This window comes from Cystoisospora suis, assembly GCF_002600585.1.
Source record: "Cystoisospora suis strain Wien I chromosome Unknown contig_1932, whole genome shotgun sequence".
NCBI classification, from domain to species: domain Eukaryota; phylum Apicomplexa; class Conoidasida; order Eucoccidiorida; family Sarcocystidae; genus Cystoisospora; species Cystoisospora suis.
This window is the reverse complement of record NW_027154732.1, coordinates 5,563-24,717: the sequence shown is the minus strand read 5'-3', so window position 1 is coordinate 24,717 and position 19,155 is coordinate 5,563. Positions and strand designations below refer to the sequence as shown.

At 44.4% G+C, this 19,155-nt stretch overlaps 1 protein-coding gene across 1 annotated transcript in view; it reads left to right on the top strand.

Annotated features, from left to right (window-relative positions):
- Nucleotides 1-19,155, top strand: part of CSUI_004188 (phosphatidylinositol-4-phosphate 5-kinase) — a 21,390-nt gene extending 2,235 nt beyond the window's left edge. Inside the window, exons 2-6 of the mRNA XM_068064381.1 lie at nt 21-2,625; nt 3,031-8,577; nt 9,529-10,691; nt 11,178-11,302; nt 12,418-19,155. Of these exons, the coding sequence (XP_067923643.1) occupies nt 21-2,625; nt 3,031-8,577; nt 9,529-10,691; nt 11,178-11,302; nt 12,418-15,940 (12,963 nt within the window). The 3' untranslated portion in view covers nt 15,941-19,155. The remainder of the gene's footprint in view (nt 1-20; nt 2,626-3,030; nt 8,578-9,528; nt 10,692-11,177; nt 11,303-12,417) is intronic.

Below are 19,155 nucleotides of genomic sequence, written 5' to 3'. Positions count from 1 at the left end.
TCTTTCTTTCTTTCTTTCAGCATTCCGCCACCTCGCCATACACCTCAACACTTCCATTTCTAGAAGTCTGTTTAGACTTCCTCGTTCTCCTCACTTCCTTCTTCAGCCCTCTGATCTCTCTCTTAGATTTCTACGCAACTTCGTTTTTCCAGCTTGCCCTCACGGGTGCTCTGATAGCCGATTCTGCTTATATATGGTCAGGCAGGTCTCGTAGAAGTCTTCAACTCAACTCAAAACATGATCGGGCGAAGCAATACGCATGGAAGAGGACACCGTACGTTCCAGGTGGAGTAGCGTGGAACTCACCTATTAGCGAAGAGAAGTCGGAGCAATTAGATCATGCCCTTGGTCTACTCATGAAGGGTGCTTGTCTATCGTCGTCTTCTTCTGTATCTCTCCCTTTGCATGAAAGAAAGAAAGAAGAAGTTCTTTGTCCCTCTTCTGGTGTGAGTGCACAACAAGAGAATCTCCCTCTTTCCATGAAGAAGACTAGAGAAGATGAACGGACAAGCAAGATACGCGCAGGGAGGCCTGGTACTCGACCTTCGTCTGCGATCGATGGCGAGGTGAGAAAGAACTTCACATCTCTCATATCTTCCTTTTTGGATTCTTGCTCTGCATCTGACTCTCGATCTTCTACACCTCTTTCTCAATCTCCCTCCTCATCGTTATCTTTCTGTCGTCCATCGAAGAAAACCTCTCAAGTTTCACAGTACCCAGATGCTTCTTCTTCTTCCTCTCTCTTTCCACATGGGAGTTCTCGACTTCGTTCTTTGAGATTTGCATGCACCTTGATCTATTTTCGTCGCCATGTGGAGAGTCTTTATACGGAGCTCACGAGAAAGGCGGTGATTCTTCTTCTACTTGGCTGTTGTTCTTCTCTCTCTTCATCTTCCTTCTCACCTTTCTTCTTCTCTACCCCTCCTTGCCCTCGCTTTCGCCGGCCTTCAGCCTTTCTTAGCGATCTATGGGATAGAGAGCCGCTCAAGAGAAACGCAACCTCTTCTTCATTCTGTCAAGCTGATAAGACGAAAAGCACTTCTCTCGCTTCTTCTTCTTCAAGACATCCTAAGAAGGAGAGCGGGTGTGGAGCTCGAAGAAGACAGGCGATGAAAGATCTTGCAACGCAGGTAGACTTCATGACAGCAGCAGTAGAGAAACATGATAAGAGAGAAGAAGAAGAAGGCTGTCCTATCTTACGTGGAGATCGGTATAGAAAACAAGCAGATAAGAGGAACGAAGCAGACGTAGCTTTTGATGAACTACACTTTTCTCAATCCTCTTGCTCCCTCTCATCTTCGAGCCACGTGGCGAAAGAGAGTACGACGAAAGATCTCTCGACGCACATAACTCAGTCTCCATTTCCTTATCACGATACATGCTCAAAGAAGGATTGTGAGACTTCTTCTTGTTCTTCTAGGAAGAAGATAGAAGAGAAGAAAGAGAGAGATATTCTCTTCGAGACAAGGCCAGCTCTCTTCTCATCCTCGTCAGTGTCAGATAAAGACAAACCAAGCAATGGATGCTTACCTCGGGATGGCGTGTGTACGGGCATTGGATTAAAGCTTCTTCTTCTTGAAGAGGGGTGGGACATTTTAACGAAAGACTTCACGGATCGTATTCTTGGCGAACTCCAGAAAGATTTCACTCTTCTCTTCTTCCAGCATTCCTTAAAGGATGAGGTACGTCTAGAAGACAAGAAAATCGCCGTCTCGAGGAGTCCAGATGAAGGGGGGGAAGACCAAAGGCCCTGTGAGAAGAGAGAGAAGATAAACGAAGAAGAAGAAAAATTTGTCTCAGAGGGACTACATGATGCATGCAAGGAGAGGATAGTCAAGAGGATGATGTATGAAGGAAAAATGAATGAGAAAGAAAAGAGATCTTCACGGAGGGGTTTGCAGAAAGAAGAAATGGAGAATGAGTTCTCGGATGAAGATGCTTCAACATCGAATTTCGTTCTTAGAAAAGAAAGAAGAGAAGGACAAGAAACAAGAGAAGAAGAAGAACGCGGAGATAAGGATGGTGCTGATAGAAACAATCGATCTGGCTTCTATACACCTCAAGATCAAAGGAAAGAGACCTTTGAATCTACAGATCGTCATAGAACAACCTCTCTTTCTTCTTCTTCTTCGTTCTCTCACTCTTCATGGAGGAGAGGTTCTCTCTATGATGTAGTTGTGTTTCATCCAGAAGAAACCTCTTCTCTTTCTTCTCTCCAGATTCCATCCCCTCCTGTTTCTTCTCTTCTCTCATCAAGTGGGGACCGTGTCGCCTCTCCTCCTTCTTCACATCACCCTTTCATCTTGCCTTTCATGATGCCTACTGAGGAATCGAGATTTCTCTCAGACTCCTGTCTTTTTAACGAAGATGCATGCAGTCTCTTCCTTTCATCCCAGAACACGACTACGCATGATAGAGAAAGGCGCGACGGAAATTTTGTCTCTCTATCAAGGAAATCCAACGGCGTGAAGGAAGTGAGGTCGGTTACTTGTACCTCGAAGAAGAAGGAGAGGTCTGAAGAAGATCTAAGGGTGGATAGAAGCACTGGGAGTGGTCCTAACGAGCCAAATCTTGACCGATCTAATACCCAAGGAATGACATGCTATGAAGGAGGTGATCGAAAAGGTAAGAAATTGAGAGAAGAAGAAGAAGGAAGAGAAAGCAAAGACAAAGAAATGGAAGGAAGAGAAAGAAGGAACTGCATTGATCGAGTGTAGTTCCATATAAGTAGAATGTTGTAGGATAGGAGATGATCGATGCATGCAGTTCATACATACGTACACCGCGAACTATAAAACGTATGGCGACCTTCCTTATATCTTCTACGTATATATCTAGATATACATACTTCCTAGGCTTAACAGGCTGCTGATATGAACAGCACGCACACAACTAACTACCTAGGTAGATAGCCAGAAGAAGATACATACGAAAAAATGGTCCTCAGAGGTTCTTACTCTTTCTTTCTTTCTTTCTCACTCTTTCTCTCTTCGTGGACTGTGTGTATGATGTATGTATCTAAAACTGCAGAGGAAAGGCTTCTGCGTTTCCCTCCTCACCGGTTGGAGTCTCCGCGTTTATTTTGCTTACCTTTGCCACGTCTATCAGGCGTCTCCTCTTCATCTTCTCCTTATCCTCCTTCTTCTTCTTCTTCGTCGCTTCGATCACGAGGGAGAAGTCATAGTAGTAGTAGTAGTAGCTCTTCAAGACTTCAAGCTAATACTAGAGAAGACCTGTCTTTCTCTTCCTCTCATGGTCTTTCATCCAATTCTATGGCATATCCTACTCGAACATCTTCCCTTCTATTGCCTGTCCCGTCTTCTTCTCCTCTCTCTCTCTCCCGTTCTAATCACTCTACCACGAAAGGAACGACAATTCCTTCTTCTTCTCTTTCTTCTTCTTCTACTCCTTCATCTCCCTTCTCCACTTCTTATCGTGTTCTTGCCACCCCACTTCCTATCCGTTTCTCAAATCCTCTCGTCTCTACTTCCTGCCAGGCAAATCGCCAGACAACAGCATCCCAAGAAGAAAGCCTTCTTCTCTCTTCTTCTTCTTCTTCTGCTTCTTCTCAGGCCTTCTCTGGATCTCAACAAGGTGTAGATATCATTCTATCTCAACACGAAGACCTCCCTCCCTCCCGTCATGCGTCGAATGCCCGTCATAGTGGGGCAAGAGAAGGGAACGTTGAGATCACTTCGTCAGAAGTAGAACCTCCTACTGCTAGAAATCGAATGTATCGACTTCAAGAAGAAGAATCTTCTTCTTCTTCCTCTTCTTCATCTCCCGCTTCTTTTTCTTCTTCTTCTTCTTCCTCGTCGCATGCAATCGGGGAGAATAGGCTTCTTCTTCCTTCATCTCACGTAGGAAGTCCCTGGACTGCAGTGGAACCCCAGTGCGGACCTCTATCATCTTCACCTTCTTTGGTATATTCCTCACTCTCTCTTCTCTCTTCTTCCGCACCTGTATCTGCACCGGATTGTGCAGCCATGCCCTCTTCTTTTTCTTTCTCTTCAAGTTTCCCGACTAGAGAAAGGAGTGATTTATCATCTCGTCAAGTAAAAGACAGAGGAGAGAGAGAAGAGCAGAAGGGGGGGGATGGGTTGGATATAAATGGCGGTGAAGCGTCCGTCTTTAGTAGAAGAGACTGTTTCTCACATAAGAATTCAAATCCTGATCAGGTGTATAGACAGCCAAAGGATGATACGGTTCTTCTCTCCAATCAGAATCACGGAAGAAGTGAACCAACACATGCACACTCCTCTCGAGACGGTTTCTTGGATCAGCAATTTTCTTCCTTTCCTCTCTTCTTTCATGATACCAATTCCAAACGACCCAAAGGCTTAGTGAAGCTTCACTTTCCTTTTCTTACTGAATCATCCCTCTTGGCTGTCCTTACTTCTTTGCCAGAGAACTCACATGATCTTTCACCTACCCAACTCATTGAGAGGTACACAGTCAGCAGCTGTAGAGAGGAAAGGGAAGAAATAGGAGATCGAGATCACTCTCTTGTTTCTTCTTCACATAGACGGAGAGAAAGAGGAAGAAGAAGAAGAAAGCGATCGTTTTCAAGTAGAAGTCTTGCCTCGCCTCGGTGTACTGCTTCTTTCTATATCCTGAAGCGTTCTGAAGAAGGAGAGGTTCTTCTATATCATCATGAGACAGAAGAACAGAAGAAAGAAGAGGAAGAGCTTTCTCGGAGGACGAGGAAGAGAGGAATTTCTTGTGATATTCTCCCAAGATGCCACGATGACTATGCTCAAGAAGAACACCAATGTCGATTGTCTCTAAACAAGAGCGCTGCCGATTCGAGAGCTCGAGATAAGGAGACTGAAATCTCTCAGACAAGCACCCCTTCTTCAGAGGACCTCCTTCATGATAAGCATTCTCTGAGGCCCTTTCCAGGTATCTTCCTTTCTCAGAGAGGATACCTTCAGGAGGGATTTTTAAGCGCATGCAATGATAAAGAGAGAGAAGAACTCTCTTCAGAACAGAATGAAAAACGAGTGTCTCCTCTAGGAGGAAATGATGGAGCTCCTAAAGAAAGGAGTTGCCAGAGGCAAGACTTACTCAATACCCAGCAGAGAGACAGCTATGAAAGGAAAGATCAAAAAGAAGAAGAAGAGAAAGAGAAAGAGTCTTCTTTTCTCTCTGTCGATTTCACCCAACCGTATCATTCGCTTGAGCCAGCTGTGAAGCAGTCTTTAGAGATTAAGATAGGTGTTGAAAGGAAGAGGAGTCATCATAAGGTGCTTGTGAAAGAAGATCACTTCACTTCCAGGAGTCGATCTGAAGAGAATCTCGTACACCCCAGGGTCTCTCCTTCTTCTTCTTTTTCTTTTCATGGAAAGAGAGAAATTCTTGGAGAAGGAGACCTGCTGGAGGCTCTTGTTGAAGAGAAGAAGACATCTTATGAAGATAGAAATAAAGACGCAAGTTTTCGAGAGAGTGATGAACGTGAAAAGGAAGCAGAGAGACCAACTCCCCTGCCAGGGACTTCTAATCTTTCTCATATCTTCTTAAAGGCGTCAGATAAAAGATCTAACGAAGTCGGAGAAGAACGAAATGGAGATTGCCTATCATCGAAGAAGAGTAAGCAAGGGACCTGTAATCTTGATACAACAGGCGTCGATGCTGTCCTTCATGAGACAAGTAGAAGACTCTCTTCAGAGAACGTTCATCTTCAGAGGGAAAGAGAGAATACCCTGGATAAGATTACATACACAAGTACGAAGAGAGAAGAGAAAGAAGAAGAAGATGATGCGACAGAGAGAGATGTGCCTTGTCCTTCTTCCCCCTCTCCATCGTCTTATCTAAGGAACGCCACATTCGACAACAACGGGTGTAACAGAGAGAAGAAGCAAATGCAAAAGAAGAATCTAAGTGAAAGAGATAGGAAGGACGTTCGAGAAGATGAAGGGACAGATGAAGAAAAAAGAGATTCTCAATACCTTTACATGCGATCCGGTCCATATATTCCCCACTTGATCGCTTTCTCTCAGAAGGAAGAAGAAGATCTTCTGAACCAGACTCTCGAAAACTGCTTTGCTTCATGGAGCTCTTTCTTTTCTTCTTCTTTTCCTTCCTTGAATAAGTCACTTCAAATATCTATACAACCCCTCATTCAGAACATAGACAAGCGCAAAGAGACAGGAGAGAAGAGAATGATCGATGAAAGGAGACGAGACGGAAGAGAAGAAGAACAACATGCACAAGAAGAAGAAGAACAAGGAAAGATCTCTCAAACGCATGCATCACTTTCTCAACCTCCCCTATCGTACGTAACTTCTTCTTCTTCTTCATTCATCACCAAACAAGCCGGGGCTTGGTCGGCTATGGAAAACTTGCTCGAAGACAGAGAGAGAAGAGGCGAAGGCTATGGGGTCCATGGGATTGTATTAGATAATGAAAGGGCATGCGAAGAAGAAGAGATAGGCGCTATTATTTCCTCTGCTCTTCTCTCTCCTGCTCTTCAAAAGCATATGCAAAACGTCTGGGTGGTTAGGGGAGAAAGACGAAGAAAAAGAAGAAAAGAGAAAGAAGAAGAAGAACAACAACAAGCGAGAAAGAGAGAGGGGGGTGGAGAAGACACATGCCAAAGAAAGGAAGAAGAAAGAGATGCTAGGATATCAAACAGAGAAGAAAAAGAAGAAGATTCGTTAACACGCAAGGACAGGCGAGATGAAGCCTATGAGAATTCTACTCCTCATAATGAGAAGAGAAGAAGAGGTAGTCCGAATGAAGAAGAGAGCGTCCGTCTTGCAGATGGGAGCGATCAAAAGAATGAAAAGAGAATACTAGACAAGAAGGAAGATCTCCAAGCTCTCATAAATGATGAGACACGAAACGTTCGATGGAGAGGTGCTCTTGAAATAGAGGGAGAAAAAGAAGAAGGGAGAAGAGAAGAAGAAGAAGAGACAGGAGAAGAAGAAGAATGGAAGTGCTATTGGGAGGAAGAAGAAGAGAATTGGAGGAGAAGAAGAAGAATTGTAACAGACCTCTGCTGTGGAGGCGCTTGTGCCAGGTGTCTCCTCCGCAAAACAAGAATAAGAGACTTCCTAGAGAGAACGAATGAAAGAATGAAAGAAGATCGAAAGAACCGAAAGAAACGTCTCATTGACACGTGTAAAGAAGAACATCATGAGGGGAGAAGGAGAGAGAATTCTCATCGAGATGAAGAAGAAGAGGAAGTGAGAAGAAGAGATCACCGGAGAGATGCAATCGATCAGACTGATACACAAGAGGAATGGCCGCCCAAGACGGACCTCTTCAGACCCAAGCAGAGAGAGGAAAGAAAGGTCATCGTCTTCGTAGAGAAGGAAGGAGCGGATTTGGAAGAAAAGGTGAAAGCAGCAAGCATCGAAGAAAGAGAAGAAACATCAGTCATCTCAAGAGAGAAGGGAGAAGAAGGAGAAGATAACCCTAAACAACAAGAAGAAGAAGAGTGTGTATGTTGTCGAGGTAGCTGTCCTGTAGGATTAGCTTTACAGAGACGTCTTCTTCTTCCTCTTCTCCGCCAGCCTCTCTCTCTAGCGCAGGGGCCAAGGTCTCAGAGAACGCTTTACAAGATTAAGCACAGGCCAACAGGAGGAGGAGGAGGAGAAGAGAAGGAGGAAAGGCAGATCATCGACAGGAGGCGAGGAAGAAGAAGAAGAACAAACCCCTGGTGGTGTACCTGTGCATCTTGTCGTGTATCGCAAGCCTTTCTTAAACTGTTAGATACTCCATCCTTTTCTGCTTCGTCGATCATCTTCCAAGAAGTGAATGAAGAAGGAGAAGAAAAAGAAAGTCTTAGGACACGTCTTCTTTTCTCCTCCTCTTCATACAAAGATTCAGACCCCACAGTTGAAGAGAGTCATTTTCTTCTTCCTTGCGTACCAGAGATGCAACCCTCTCGTCATCTTCTGTGTTCTTGCTTCCTTGCTCTACCTCCATTAGCTCGATCGTCTTGGTATTTCGATTCTCCCTCTTCTTTCTCTTCGTCCTCTTTATCGCTATCTTCTTCTTCTTCATTCTTCTCTTCTCTCCACTCTTCTCGTCTCTCTCGTTCTTATCTTCTCTCTCCTCAGACAACGTCAAGACTTCATTCTAGTGGTAAGACAGAAGGTTCCTTTCTTCTTCCTTCATTTCCTCAATTCTCTCTTTCTTCTTCTAGAGACCGAGAGGGCAGCGCCCTCGTCTCTACTGCAGGCCCTCATCATACAACGTATAGACTCTTTTCTTCATCTTCTCTTGACACAAGTAATGTATCTGGCGGAGGGGCCTATAGTCACAATAGCTCTAAGGCCGGCGCGTCTGCTTCTTCTTCTTTTCTTTCTCGGCGAAGTTTCTTTCTTGGAGTCATGAGGAAAGGAGATGTGAATGAAGAGAAGATGGGCGAAGGAAAGACGAAGAAGAAGATGGAAGAAGAAGATGAAGGAACAGGTCTAATATGTCGATGGTGGCTAGGAGATACTGAAGAAGAAGAAGAGGGGAAAGAAAAGACGAAAGATGACTTAGCCTTGCCATCTCTTCTCTCTTCCTGTCGTAGGTGTCCTGGAGAATCACAGGATAGAAATAGAGAGAGGATAATAGAGAAAGGTAGGAGAAAAGGCGAGAGAGAGAGAAAATGAAAGACGAAATGAAAGAATGAAGAGAAAGCGAACTGTATAGAACAGAATACCCAAGCATAAGATAGCAATGGATGGAGTCACACCATTCACAAAGCTAAGCGAGTGCTAAGGGCGGTACACACATACAGTATATATATATATACATACAATATACTTTCATATATATACAGTCTATACATATATATATATATATCATCAAACTCTTTCTCTTCGATTTCAGTGGACCGTTCATTCCAAGTTGACACTATTTCCTATCTATCTATCTATCCTTGATCTATCTATCTATCTACCTATCTTTAATCTATCTATCTGTACCTCCTTCCTTCCGGCTCATGTTCTTCTGGTCTTCTGTCTTTCAGTAGGTGCTACTTTTGCTACCCTCACTACCCTTACCTTTGGGGTTTCTTAAGGGAGTTCGTTTTTCTTCTCCATGTGGCTAGTCGCCGAAACGTGTAGATACTTTTCTCTTTCCTTATGTTGTCGTAAGCTAAAGGAGAGAGCGGTAGGTAGTGATGAAAATAGAAGAATAGATATCGGTTTAATCATCGTTATTCCTCGCATTCCTCGTATCTGTTTGACTATATGTGTGTAGATGGATGTATACATTACATGAGGCATAGGATGTATATATACATGTATATATATAGAGAGAGGTAGAGAGGCTCCTACCTTGAATCGTATGGTGTTCATTCTCCCTGCTGCGAGTAGAATAAAGAGTAGTCTCACTCTCTCTCCCTAAATAAATGTATATCTGTACATGCGGTGGTGTTTACATAGCCAGTCTCTCTCTCTCTCTATGTACATACCTACATATGCACTGGGGTATATAGAGGGGTGTAGTACTGCGAGTATAGACACGTCCAGGTTTTTCTATCCGATAGCTCGCCAGCATCTTTCTTTGTTTCTTTCTTTCTTTCAGAGAAGACAGGGCGACTCCATATGCAGATGAGATTAGAGGAAATTCAGAAGATCCTGACGCTTTTGACGAATGCAGGAGAGACTGCATGCAAGGAAGAAAGACAGAGCAAGAAAGACAAGGGCGATGCCTTCTCTTCGGCACGTCATCTCTCAGGTGACGAGAAGAAAGAAGATACCTCCTTCCTTTCGAGAGAAGCAAAGGCCGCATCTTTCTATATTCAGAATGAAGAGAGATCTTTCTTTCTACAGAAGAATAGACTGCTAACATTACTCTCTCACTATATGTCTCTTCCCCCGAAGGCAAGAGGATCGTCTTCTCCCTCCTTGACAAGAGAGAGGGATACAAAGGAAAAGCATAAATGGCTAAACAAGGAAGATAGAGAGAGAAGGTTAATATCAACCGAATCTCCGGAATCATCGTCTACTGAAGCGAGCGAGTGTGGATGCCTAAAGAACCAAAATGAAGAAGAAGAGAATGAAGAAGGTCAAGAAAGATGCCTAGAGAGCGAGGGGGCAGGTTTTCATAGTGTATGTACACCGAGATTGAAGAGGTCAGATAAGAAGGCGAGGTGCGATTGCGAAAGAAAAGACGTGGTAGAAGAGAGAAGATCTAGAGAAGAAAGACGAGAAGAAAGGTCTTACCGTCATGAGACAAAGGGAGAAAGAAGATTTTGGGGCAAGAGGTCAGAACAACCCATGGCATGGAAGAGAGATGATGAACAAGAAAAAAGAGAACATGAGGAGGATCATAGTGATAGCAGTAGTCATAGAAGAAGGAGGAGAAGATCTCTAGAAGAGAACAAGACGAAGAGAGAAAAGATGAAGACAGGAGACACAGAGACAGGCGAAGAAGAAGAGAATGAAGAGATTATGGATAAGGATGCGATGTATTTCACATGGAAAGATGAAGAGATAAGAGCTATGAGAGACGTCCTCGTCAGAAGGAAACCTGCAGATGAAGAAGAGGAGAGTCAGACTGAAGATAGGTGCGGAGCAGGAACAAGAAAAGAAAAGAGAGGCGGCAGCGGAAGAAGAAGAAGAAAAGGAGAAGAAGAAATCGAAGAAGAACAAGAGGAAAAACTTGATCATGTTGAAGTCGAAGTTAACGGAGATACTCCCCATGCCTCAGCATCATGTACAGTCACCATCTATTATGCACCCCAGGTATGCTTCCAAACCAAAGGCTTATCTATCTATCTATCTTCAATCTAATCTATCTATCTATCGATCTAGTTATCTGTCGATCTATCTCTTGGCATGCCTGTTGGGTCAGGGGGAAGAGCTGCGCGTCGATTCACTCAGTCACTCATGCATAGAGTTAGGCAGGTGCATCAACATACATAGATTAATGATAGTTAGTAGATAGATTAAATAGATAGATAGATAGATTAAAGATAGATAGATAGATTAAAGATAGATAGATAGATTCCAGTTTAAAGATAGAGTAGAGAGAGAGAGGTCAGCAATAGATAGAAAAGTGTGGATGTAAGGGGGGGTGGGAATTCTTTGATTTCTCTCCATCGTCATTTGCCTGAGTTGACAGAGTGAGAAAGCCTCTTAGGGGACTCCTTATGTCTCAAAGTCCACCACAATTTCCAAGTCGTCACTTTCTTTCTCACTCTTTCTCACTCTGTCTTTTTGTTTTTGCAGTTTCATGTGTTGCGTCACTATTTATGTGGAGATGATATTCGATTCGCTTCATCTCTTCGTACCTCTACGCCTGTTCGCCTCCACGGAGGGAAGAGCGGCGCGAGATTCTCGATCACGTCCGACGGGTATAACAACATGCTCTCTCTTCTCTCAATGCTTTCTATGATAGATCTAGCCGAGTATATCTCTATGTATCTCACGTCTCTTTTCGTCTAGATGAACTTTGCTTTCTGAAAAGAGCTCCAAGCGCTCTCTGTATGAAAGGTGAAGAGAGCGACAAAGCATGGAAAGGCTGTAGATGTCTCTAAAGATAGTCTAGTATGGAGGTTCGATATCTAAGCTAGTAAGGAATGCCAGGCGGGCGTGGTCTCTCGATCACCTAGACTCATACAGTCTCTGCTCGCTGCGCAACTGTCGCCTTCTCAGTCTCTTCTCCTGATGTAGAGGGGACAGTCCAAACAGAGGGCTTACGTATATATATACATGCATCGGCTTATAGAAGAGAGAAGTCTCGTTTTTTTATCTCTTTCTGTCCCTCTCTTTTCTCTTGAAGGAAAACAGTTAGCGTCGAGCACGCGTGTATGTGTCGAATAGCAAGAAGGAAAGAAACAAAGAAGAAGCGCATGCATATGTTGTGCTCCTGGGATCGCCAAGATGAAGACACGGAGATCTAAAGAGCACGATTCTGCATGCACTCATGCGTGCGGTTTTCTTCGTTCTGGTGAATGAAGAGAATACAGGAGAATTGAGAGATAGCCAATCACGCTTGGATGGGCGGCTATTGCGGGCTATGAACAAACTTCATTAGAGAGAGAATAGAGAAAAAGAAAGAAATCTCTCTGCATGACACGTCGTGTCTGATAGATCCTTACGCCTTTCTCCTGTTTCTGAAGATGTAGCCGGAAACCCTCTTTGCATGCATCTTCTTCATGGACCTTCATCCATCACTCGCTCTCTTGAAATTGTTGCTATATATCTCTCAATCTCTCTATATACATCTGAATATCTCTCTCTGTGTGTATCTCTCTGTATCTCTCTTCCTGTCTGTATCGGTGTCTATATCTCTCTACTCTCTTCTCTCTACATCTTTCTCCGTACAAATCTCTGTGTCTCTCTCTAAATATCTCTCTATCTCTTTCTCTATTTCTCTCTCTCTCTCATCTCTCTGTCTCTCTATCTAGAGTTCCCATCCCTCTTCCCACCGACTGTCGATGTCTTTTTCTTCTTTTGCCCTCCCCAGGCGATACATTATAAAGCAGCTCAATAGGCATGAGATAAAGCTTCTTCTCTCGCCTAAAGAAAGCCAAGCTCTCTTCAGACATCTTGCCGAAACGTTCTTCGATGGATTGCCTTCAACCTTAACAGCCTTATACGGAGTGTATCAACTTCAATTCCATCCTCGTCATCGTCATGGAGGTCTCCAGACTTCTCATTCGGCTTATAGTCGGAGACCCTCTAGTATGAATAGCAACCCTACACAAGACAAAAAAAAATCGCGTTGGTCCTCCTCTTCTTCTTCATCTTCGATGTACGTGGTTGTGATGCAAAACCTAAGATATCAAGTCAGTGGCGAACGAGGAGGAGGAGGAGAAGAAGAGGAAGATCTGAGGCACTACTATTCTACGTGTAAGAAGAAGAATAGAGAGAAGATTTCCATAGAAGAAGAAGAAGAGAGAAGAAGAAGAAGAAGAACTCGAGGTTATCTTCTAAGAGCGACTATGGAGAGTTTCTTTACACAGTTGAATGAAGAAAGATATCCCTTCTTTTCTACTAGAGTTTCTTCCCCGTCTTCTTCCTTTCTGCCTGGGTCTATTTTCTCTTCATTCTTTCATTCTCCAAGTGATCTCTCATCCTCTGCTAGCGAAGAAGAAGACGGAGAGAGAAGGGGGAAGAGAAAGGCAAGCTTACAAAGAGATAAGCATAGGAAATCGAATAGAAGTCATCGTTCGTCAGGAAAGAGAACAAGAAGAAAAGGAAGAAGGTTCTCCGAATTATATCATGAAGGTCTTGAACCCTGTATGTATTCTTCCTTTCCACAACTCCTTCAGCTTCTTTCTTCTTCATCTTCTTCTCTAGGAAGACGAGAAGGTTTCTCTTCTCTATCATCGCCATTATCTTCTTCTTCTTCGTCTCCTCGTCTGTTACTCTTCGATCTGAAGGGGGTAGGTACACACCGATACATGCGTCTCCGAGAGAAGGAGTCGATTCTTTCTCGGAGTGAAGAAGATCTTCTTCTCCTATCTCCTCATGGCTCGCACCTACATTCTTCACAGCACGAGGGAGAGCAGCCGTCTTGTGAAGTGTTTCATGAGAGAAGAGAGATCGCTCAATCGGGTGTTCTCACCCCCCCTGGTATGGAGGAAGAAGACCAGACAGGCAAGAAGAAGAAGAAGACTGAAGAGAAGGGAGAAGGAGAGGCTTTCGGTCATGAAGGAGTCGACAGGACCAAGGAAGGAAGACAGAAAAGAGAAGAAGAGAAGGAGAGGAGAGGAGAAAACGAAGATGTTGATGGAGATAGAGAGAAAGAAGGAGTAGGGGAGAGAAGAAGTAGAATGGATAGGAAAGAAGAGGGACTGAATGAGGAGCAGGAGAAGGTAAAGGAGAGAATTGTGATTTTAGTAAGAAGAGAAGAAGAGAGAGATGATCGGCAGATGTCGGAGGAGATGGGAGGATCTTCATCTAGGAAGAAAGAATGGATAGAGGAGAAAAGAGGGATTGTATCGAATGGAAGCAGTGAAAGATTCGACAAAGGAAGAGATCAACTGAGCCTGACACAAGGGAAAGAAGAAAACATAGAAAAAGTAGAAGAAGAAGAAGAAAGAGAAGTCAAAGAAAGAGGAGAGCAAGATATGAATGAAGAATTTCAGGAGATCGAGAAGAATAGACATGGGGAGCAACGTCTTGAGAAAGAAAGAAGAGCAGATTTCTCCACGAAGGAGTGGACTAGTCATGAGTTCTTGAACGCTCTGCAGAAACACGAAGAAGAAGAGTCGCAGAGGAAAAAAGAGGGAGAACAAGAAGAGAGAGAAGAAGAGAAAGAAGAAGAAGAGAACACATGCAGTCTGGATAGGAAAGGAGAGAAGAGCGATAGGAAAGGAAGAGTTGTCCTAGTAGTAAATGACCTGAAAGACGTGTCAAAAGAAAGGTCGAAGATGAGGGAGAATAGAGAAGAGTTATCGAAGAGTGTAGAGGAGCCATTCACCTCTCCCACGGCACATCAGCTCGTTGTTTCTCTTCCTTCTTTCTCTAAGACATCTCTCTCTACAGACCAGACAACTCATAGTACCCATACGAATAGCAACGGAAATACACGCAGTCATCTCGCCTCTTCTTCATCTTCATCCTCTTCGTGGTGTCTACTCCGTTCTGTCTCTTCTTTTTCTTCTTCTTCTTCTCCTCCTCCCCTCCTTGGTTTGACTTCTCCCTCTCCTCCTGTTCTTCTAGGTGGTCGTCTAGGTTCTAGTGCCAATCAGAAGAAGACATCGCCATCTTCCGAGAAGACACACGCAGCTCCTCCTCTGCCTGTTTTATGGGATCAGAACTTCCGTGAGTATTCACGTGGCTATCCATTGTGTCTAGACACCGCAGATCACTTATGGTTATGGCGAGCTCTACAGCGAGACACCCAATTACTCCAGAAACTGGAGATCGTGGACTATTCTCTTCTAGTTCTTGTGGAAGAATGTAGCGACACCAAGATAAGGAGACTGTCTCTAGGATTGATCGACTTCTTCCGTCCTTATACATGGGATAAACAAGTTGAAAATATCGGCAAATCTCTAGCTTATATGACGAGAGGTCTGCAGCAACCTACCGTGCTTCCGCCCTCTCAGTATCGATTGAGATTTCTACATACATTAGCTGCTTTCTTCGGGCCAGCTTATCCCTTAGATGAAGCCTCTCTTGTCTTTAACTTTCTCTCTTCTCTCTCACTCTTAAGGACTGCATGCTGGAACATATGGATAGACGAAAGAAGAAGAAAGGTCGAGGAAATGAAGGGAAAGAGAAAGAGTAAGATAGAGAAGATCATGAACGCAGAGGAAGAAAGGGAGAAAAAGAGAACAAGTGGCGTCTCTATTACCTCGCAGAAAGAAGAGCTAGATGAACAAGAAGAAGAAGAAGAGGTGAGTAAGAATCTTGTCAATGTGATCGAGTGGACAGAGGAGAAGAAGAAGAAGAAAGAGGAAGAAAATGAAGGCGTAAGAAGTGAGAGCTTAGCATCACTAGGAGAAGAAAGAGATAAAGAAGAAAAAGAAGAAGAAAGAGAGGAGAACAAGAGACTTGGTGTGAACCCCGGCTTAACTCTTCCTAGCCCGCAGGTGACCTTTATGGCAGATCAATCGAATGACGGCGAGAACAACAGCTTGAGAGATGTAAAGACCGAAGAAAGAAAAGAAGAAAGAGAAACAATAGAAGGAGATTTTAAAGGCTCCAAGCTGGTGGAACAAGAAAAGAACAACAGTCCTGGAAAGAATAGGATACGGAAGAATGCATGCGAGTCTCTTCATTCCAAGAAAGAAGATAAAGAAGAAGAGGAAGAAGAAGAAGAAAGAGCTCCTCCATTCACATCTTTCTTACCACAGGAACGTCACTCTAATCGTAGAGGAGGACAGACAGGAGCAAGAGCTAACATAGGAGCTTCGCGTGCTTCTCCAGAGATGTCTTTCTTAACTCAACGAAAGGCTTTTAAAGCCGTACGTGCCTCTCTTCTTCTTCTTCGTGTGAAAGAACAACTCAAAAGAGATAGAGGAAAAGGAGGATGAGGAAAAGGAGGATAAGAAAAAGGCAAGAAAACTTGTCGAGATTGTGATGAGGGGAGTGTCTCGAGGAAAGTTGAGCGGACAAGTCTATTTGAATCGGGGCGTTTACAGTCCTCTTTATTTGGCATGTATGAATGAATGAAGATACACTCCGTCCTTCCTTTCACTTCGTACCAGGTGTATCAAGACCGTTCACATATCTGTCTGTCTATCTTTAGTCTATCTATCCGTAATCTGTCTAACTATCTTCAGCCTAGCTGTCTATCTTTATCTATCTAAAGCGTTCGTCTGCCTGTGTATACCCGGTGAGTCAGGTCGGTTCTTGAAGGAGCTCCTGTAGATTTTGTTTCTCTTCTCCAGCGGCTTCGAGCAGTGAAGAGGCGAAAGTCCTTTAGATGGATGACCTAGTGTATACCCACGTTCCCAGGGATATGCATAATACACCCTCCGCTCTCTAGTGGCGTTGCCTCGAGAGTTTTGCTTTCTACGTATGTATCCATCTATGTATCTTCTCAAAATGTCCCGGCCGGGGGCGAGGGAGAATCCTCGCCTATTCGAGGCTCTTTCAGGAATTCTCGACAAGACTTCTCTCTTCTCACGCCTTTCTTTGGGAGAGAATGAGAGAGTGGAAGAACTTTTTCCTTGTCAGGAGAAAGACCAATCTGCAGAAAGACGAGACTAACGACCTCATTATCACCTTGGAGATCTTCTATCGTCCTCCTTCTCCTTCTTGTTCCAGAGAGACTTTTCTTTTCCAAGAGTCGATCAGCTTAGGAGGTGTTTCTTCGATGATATAGTCATCCTAGTCACAGTTGGAGTGGTGACACCCACACTAGTTGAAAGAGCATTGCAAAGCCCTACCACTCTCTCGCCATACAAAGAAAAGGTGAAGCTTCTCAAAGAAGAGAGAATAAATGATCTACATATTGAATTGTTTCTTATTCTTTGCATTCGTTTGCTTCTTCATATGTGCCTTTTATAGTAATGAAAGAGGGTTCTTCTCCAGGTACAGTTCATTCTCTTTATGAAGCAGAATCGGCTTGGGTGTAAGAAGAAGAAGGATGATACAGCAACACTCCACGCGCGGAAAAGCATCGATAGAAATTCTCTTTCCACACCAGGGGCAAAAGCTCTCAAGAGAGCCGTAAATCTCAACTCGGAAGCTGAGTTCCAAGCTACTTCTAGAGAGAGGACGGACGGAGAAGGGTTCCGATGCTTCTGACGAGAACACTAGTTGCTGGAGTGCTGTCTGGAGCGTGTTCAAGACGTCAACCTCTGCGGAAAGGCGGGAGGGTCGAGGCAAATCTCCCTTTGATCTCTGGTACTAATCAAGACACGTGGAAGGAAAGTATCGATATGGAGATGTCAACGCGCTTTTCCTAAGCTACCTGTCTGTTCAGATGGTAAGACAGCATCTACTTGAGCACTAGGTGCACAGACTCCCTCTAAGGAGAGACCGGAGGTCCATCCCGTACTACGAGGGGCGGAACAAGGCTGCCTAAGCGCTGTGTGCCGAAGCCTAGCTGAGAGATCAGCAGAAACTACCCTCCCTGCTTGCCCGAGTACATCGGAGAGCTTGTGAGAGAGATATACTGATAAATGAAAACAGTGCAAGCTTTGTCGTGTACTAGCCATGCGTTTAAGAATTGTTCCTCGGTGCAGATATCTAGCTAGCTTCTTAAAGCGGTCATGTCTCGTCTCCACGGCCGGTACCTCAGCATGCGAAGACGAAAAACGGGCACATGCACTATCCCGGCGAGCCGTTGTTGTCTCGCACGGGAAGGGACGACAAGCAAGACCTTAAGAGTCTCGTCAACCGAAAATTGCTTTTTTTTCTCTACAGATCGGCCGAGGAATGAAGATTTCTCCTTGCTATCTAGAGAGGCAAACTCCTTTGGTCGTGAACCCAGTCAGTTCCAGCCCTTCAGATTAGAGACTTTTTGACGGTGAAGCGGTCCGTGGCTATTTGACCTTGTCAGTAGTGGGAGTACGGGTCCGTACGCTGTCCAAGGAAGTTCATCGAGTCAATCAATACACACCTACCAGCGGTCCACACATCCGTGGACTCTTGTCACTTGGCTTTCTTTTCATCCATGAAAGCTTGTCTAAAGTGTGCCAATTGAACCTCTGTTTTCATTCCTATGACTCCTCTGCGGACGTTTTGAGGCTCTCGTGAGTCTGGGCTCGAATTCTTGCCGGCTAAAACGCCGACAAGACCAGCTCGTGCAAGTGCGGGATCCCGTGCTTGGAGAAAGACAGAAATCCTTCTGTCACCGGAGTTTGGCACTGCAACAGAAGAAGATTGAATTGAAGTTTTGTCAATGTCTTTCGAGTTTCTTGTCGGCTTCATTGGTCTTTCTTGCGTGAACATCTGCCGCTGTATGGTGGGTCACCGGTGCAGGGAGGGCAGGAGTGGACTGTTTGTCGGCACGGCTCTCGGGTGTATGTACACTTGACGTCTCGTAGTATTCCTTGTCTGTCGCATTCCAGTCCCCTTGAGTCTGACCTTTTCTACTTACTCAATCTTTTTCTTTAGGGTAGTAGCCGAAGTAGTAGGAGTAGTAGCACTCATCCATTCTTCGACTCCTCGAGCTCCCTTCTCACCGATGTTTGAAGGAAATCTCCATCTTGTGCCGTATAATCTATCCCCCGGACAATACACCCATCTTCCATCTCTACGGTGCCTTTCTTCTCGACCTAAGAAACACCGAATTCTTCTCTCAGCGTTACTCGTCGTTCTTCTCCGTTCTTTATCAGAGAGTCTCTCCACAGAGATTGGCACTAGATCCCTTTCTCATATGACAATGATCTGAGCTTTTTCTCTTTCCTTTTCGCTTATCTCGCCTCGGTAAAGCTCCCCTCGTGTCTCTAATCTGGCAGGGTGTCTTTACTATCCACCACATATTAGCAAAACAAGTCTCTCTACTGTTGAAACCTGAATACCATCTCTCATACAGAAAGAGGAGGCTCAGACTGCATTCCTTCAAGTCCGGACTTTACATCTTTCCTCTCTCTTCAAACTCAACTCTAAAAAAGCGACTCTCTTTCCCTCCTTCCTGTGGGTTCAAAACACAAGATTCTTTCTCTCTAACAAGCTCCATCACGATCACCCTGAGTTGACCGATTCTCCCATCCACGAGGTGTCTAGACACCGAAATCGGCGTCTTGTCTCCCCTCATTTCTTTCTCTTTGCTCACCGAATCGACGACACTCACTAG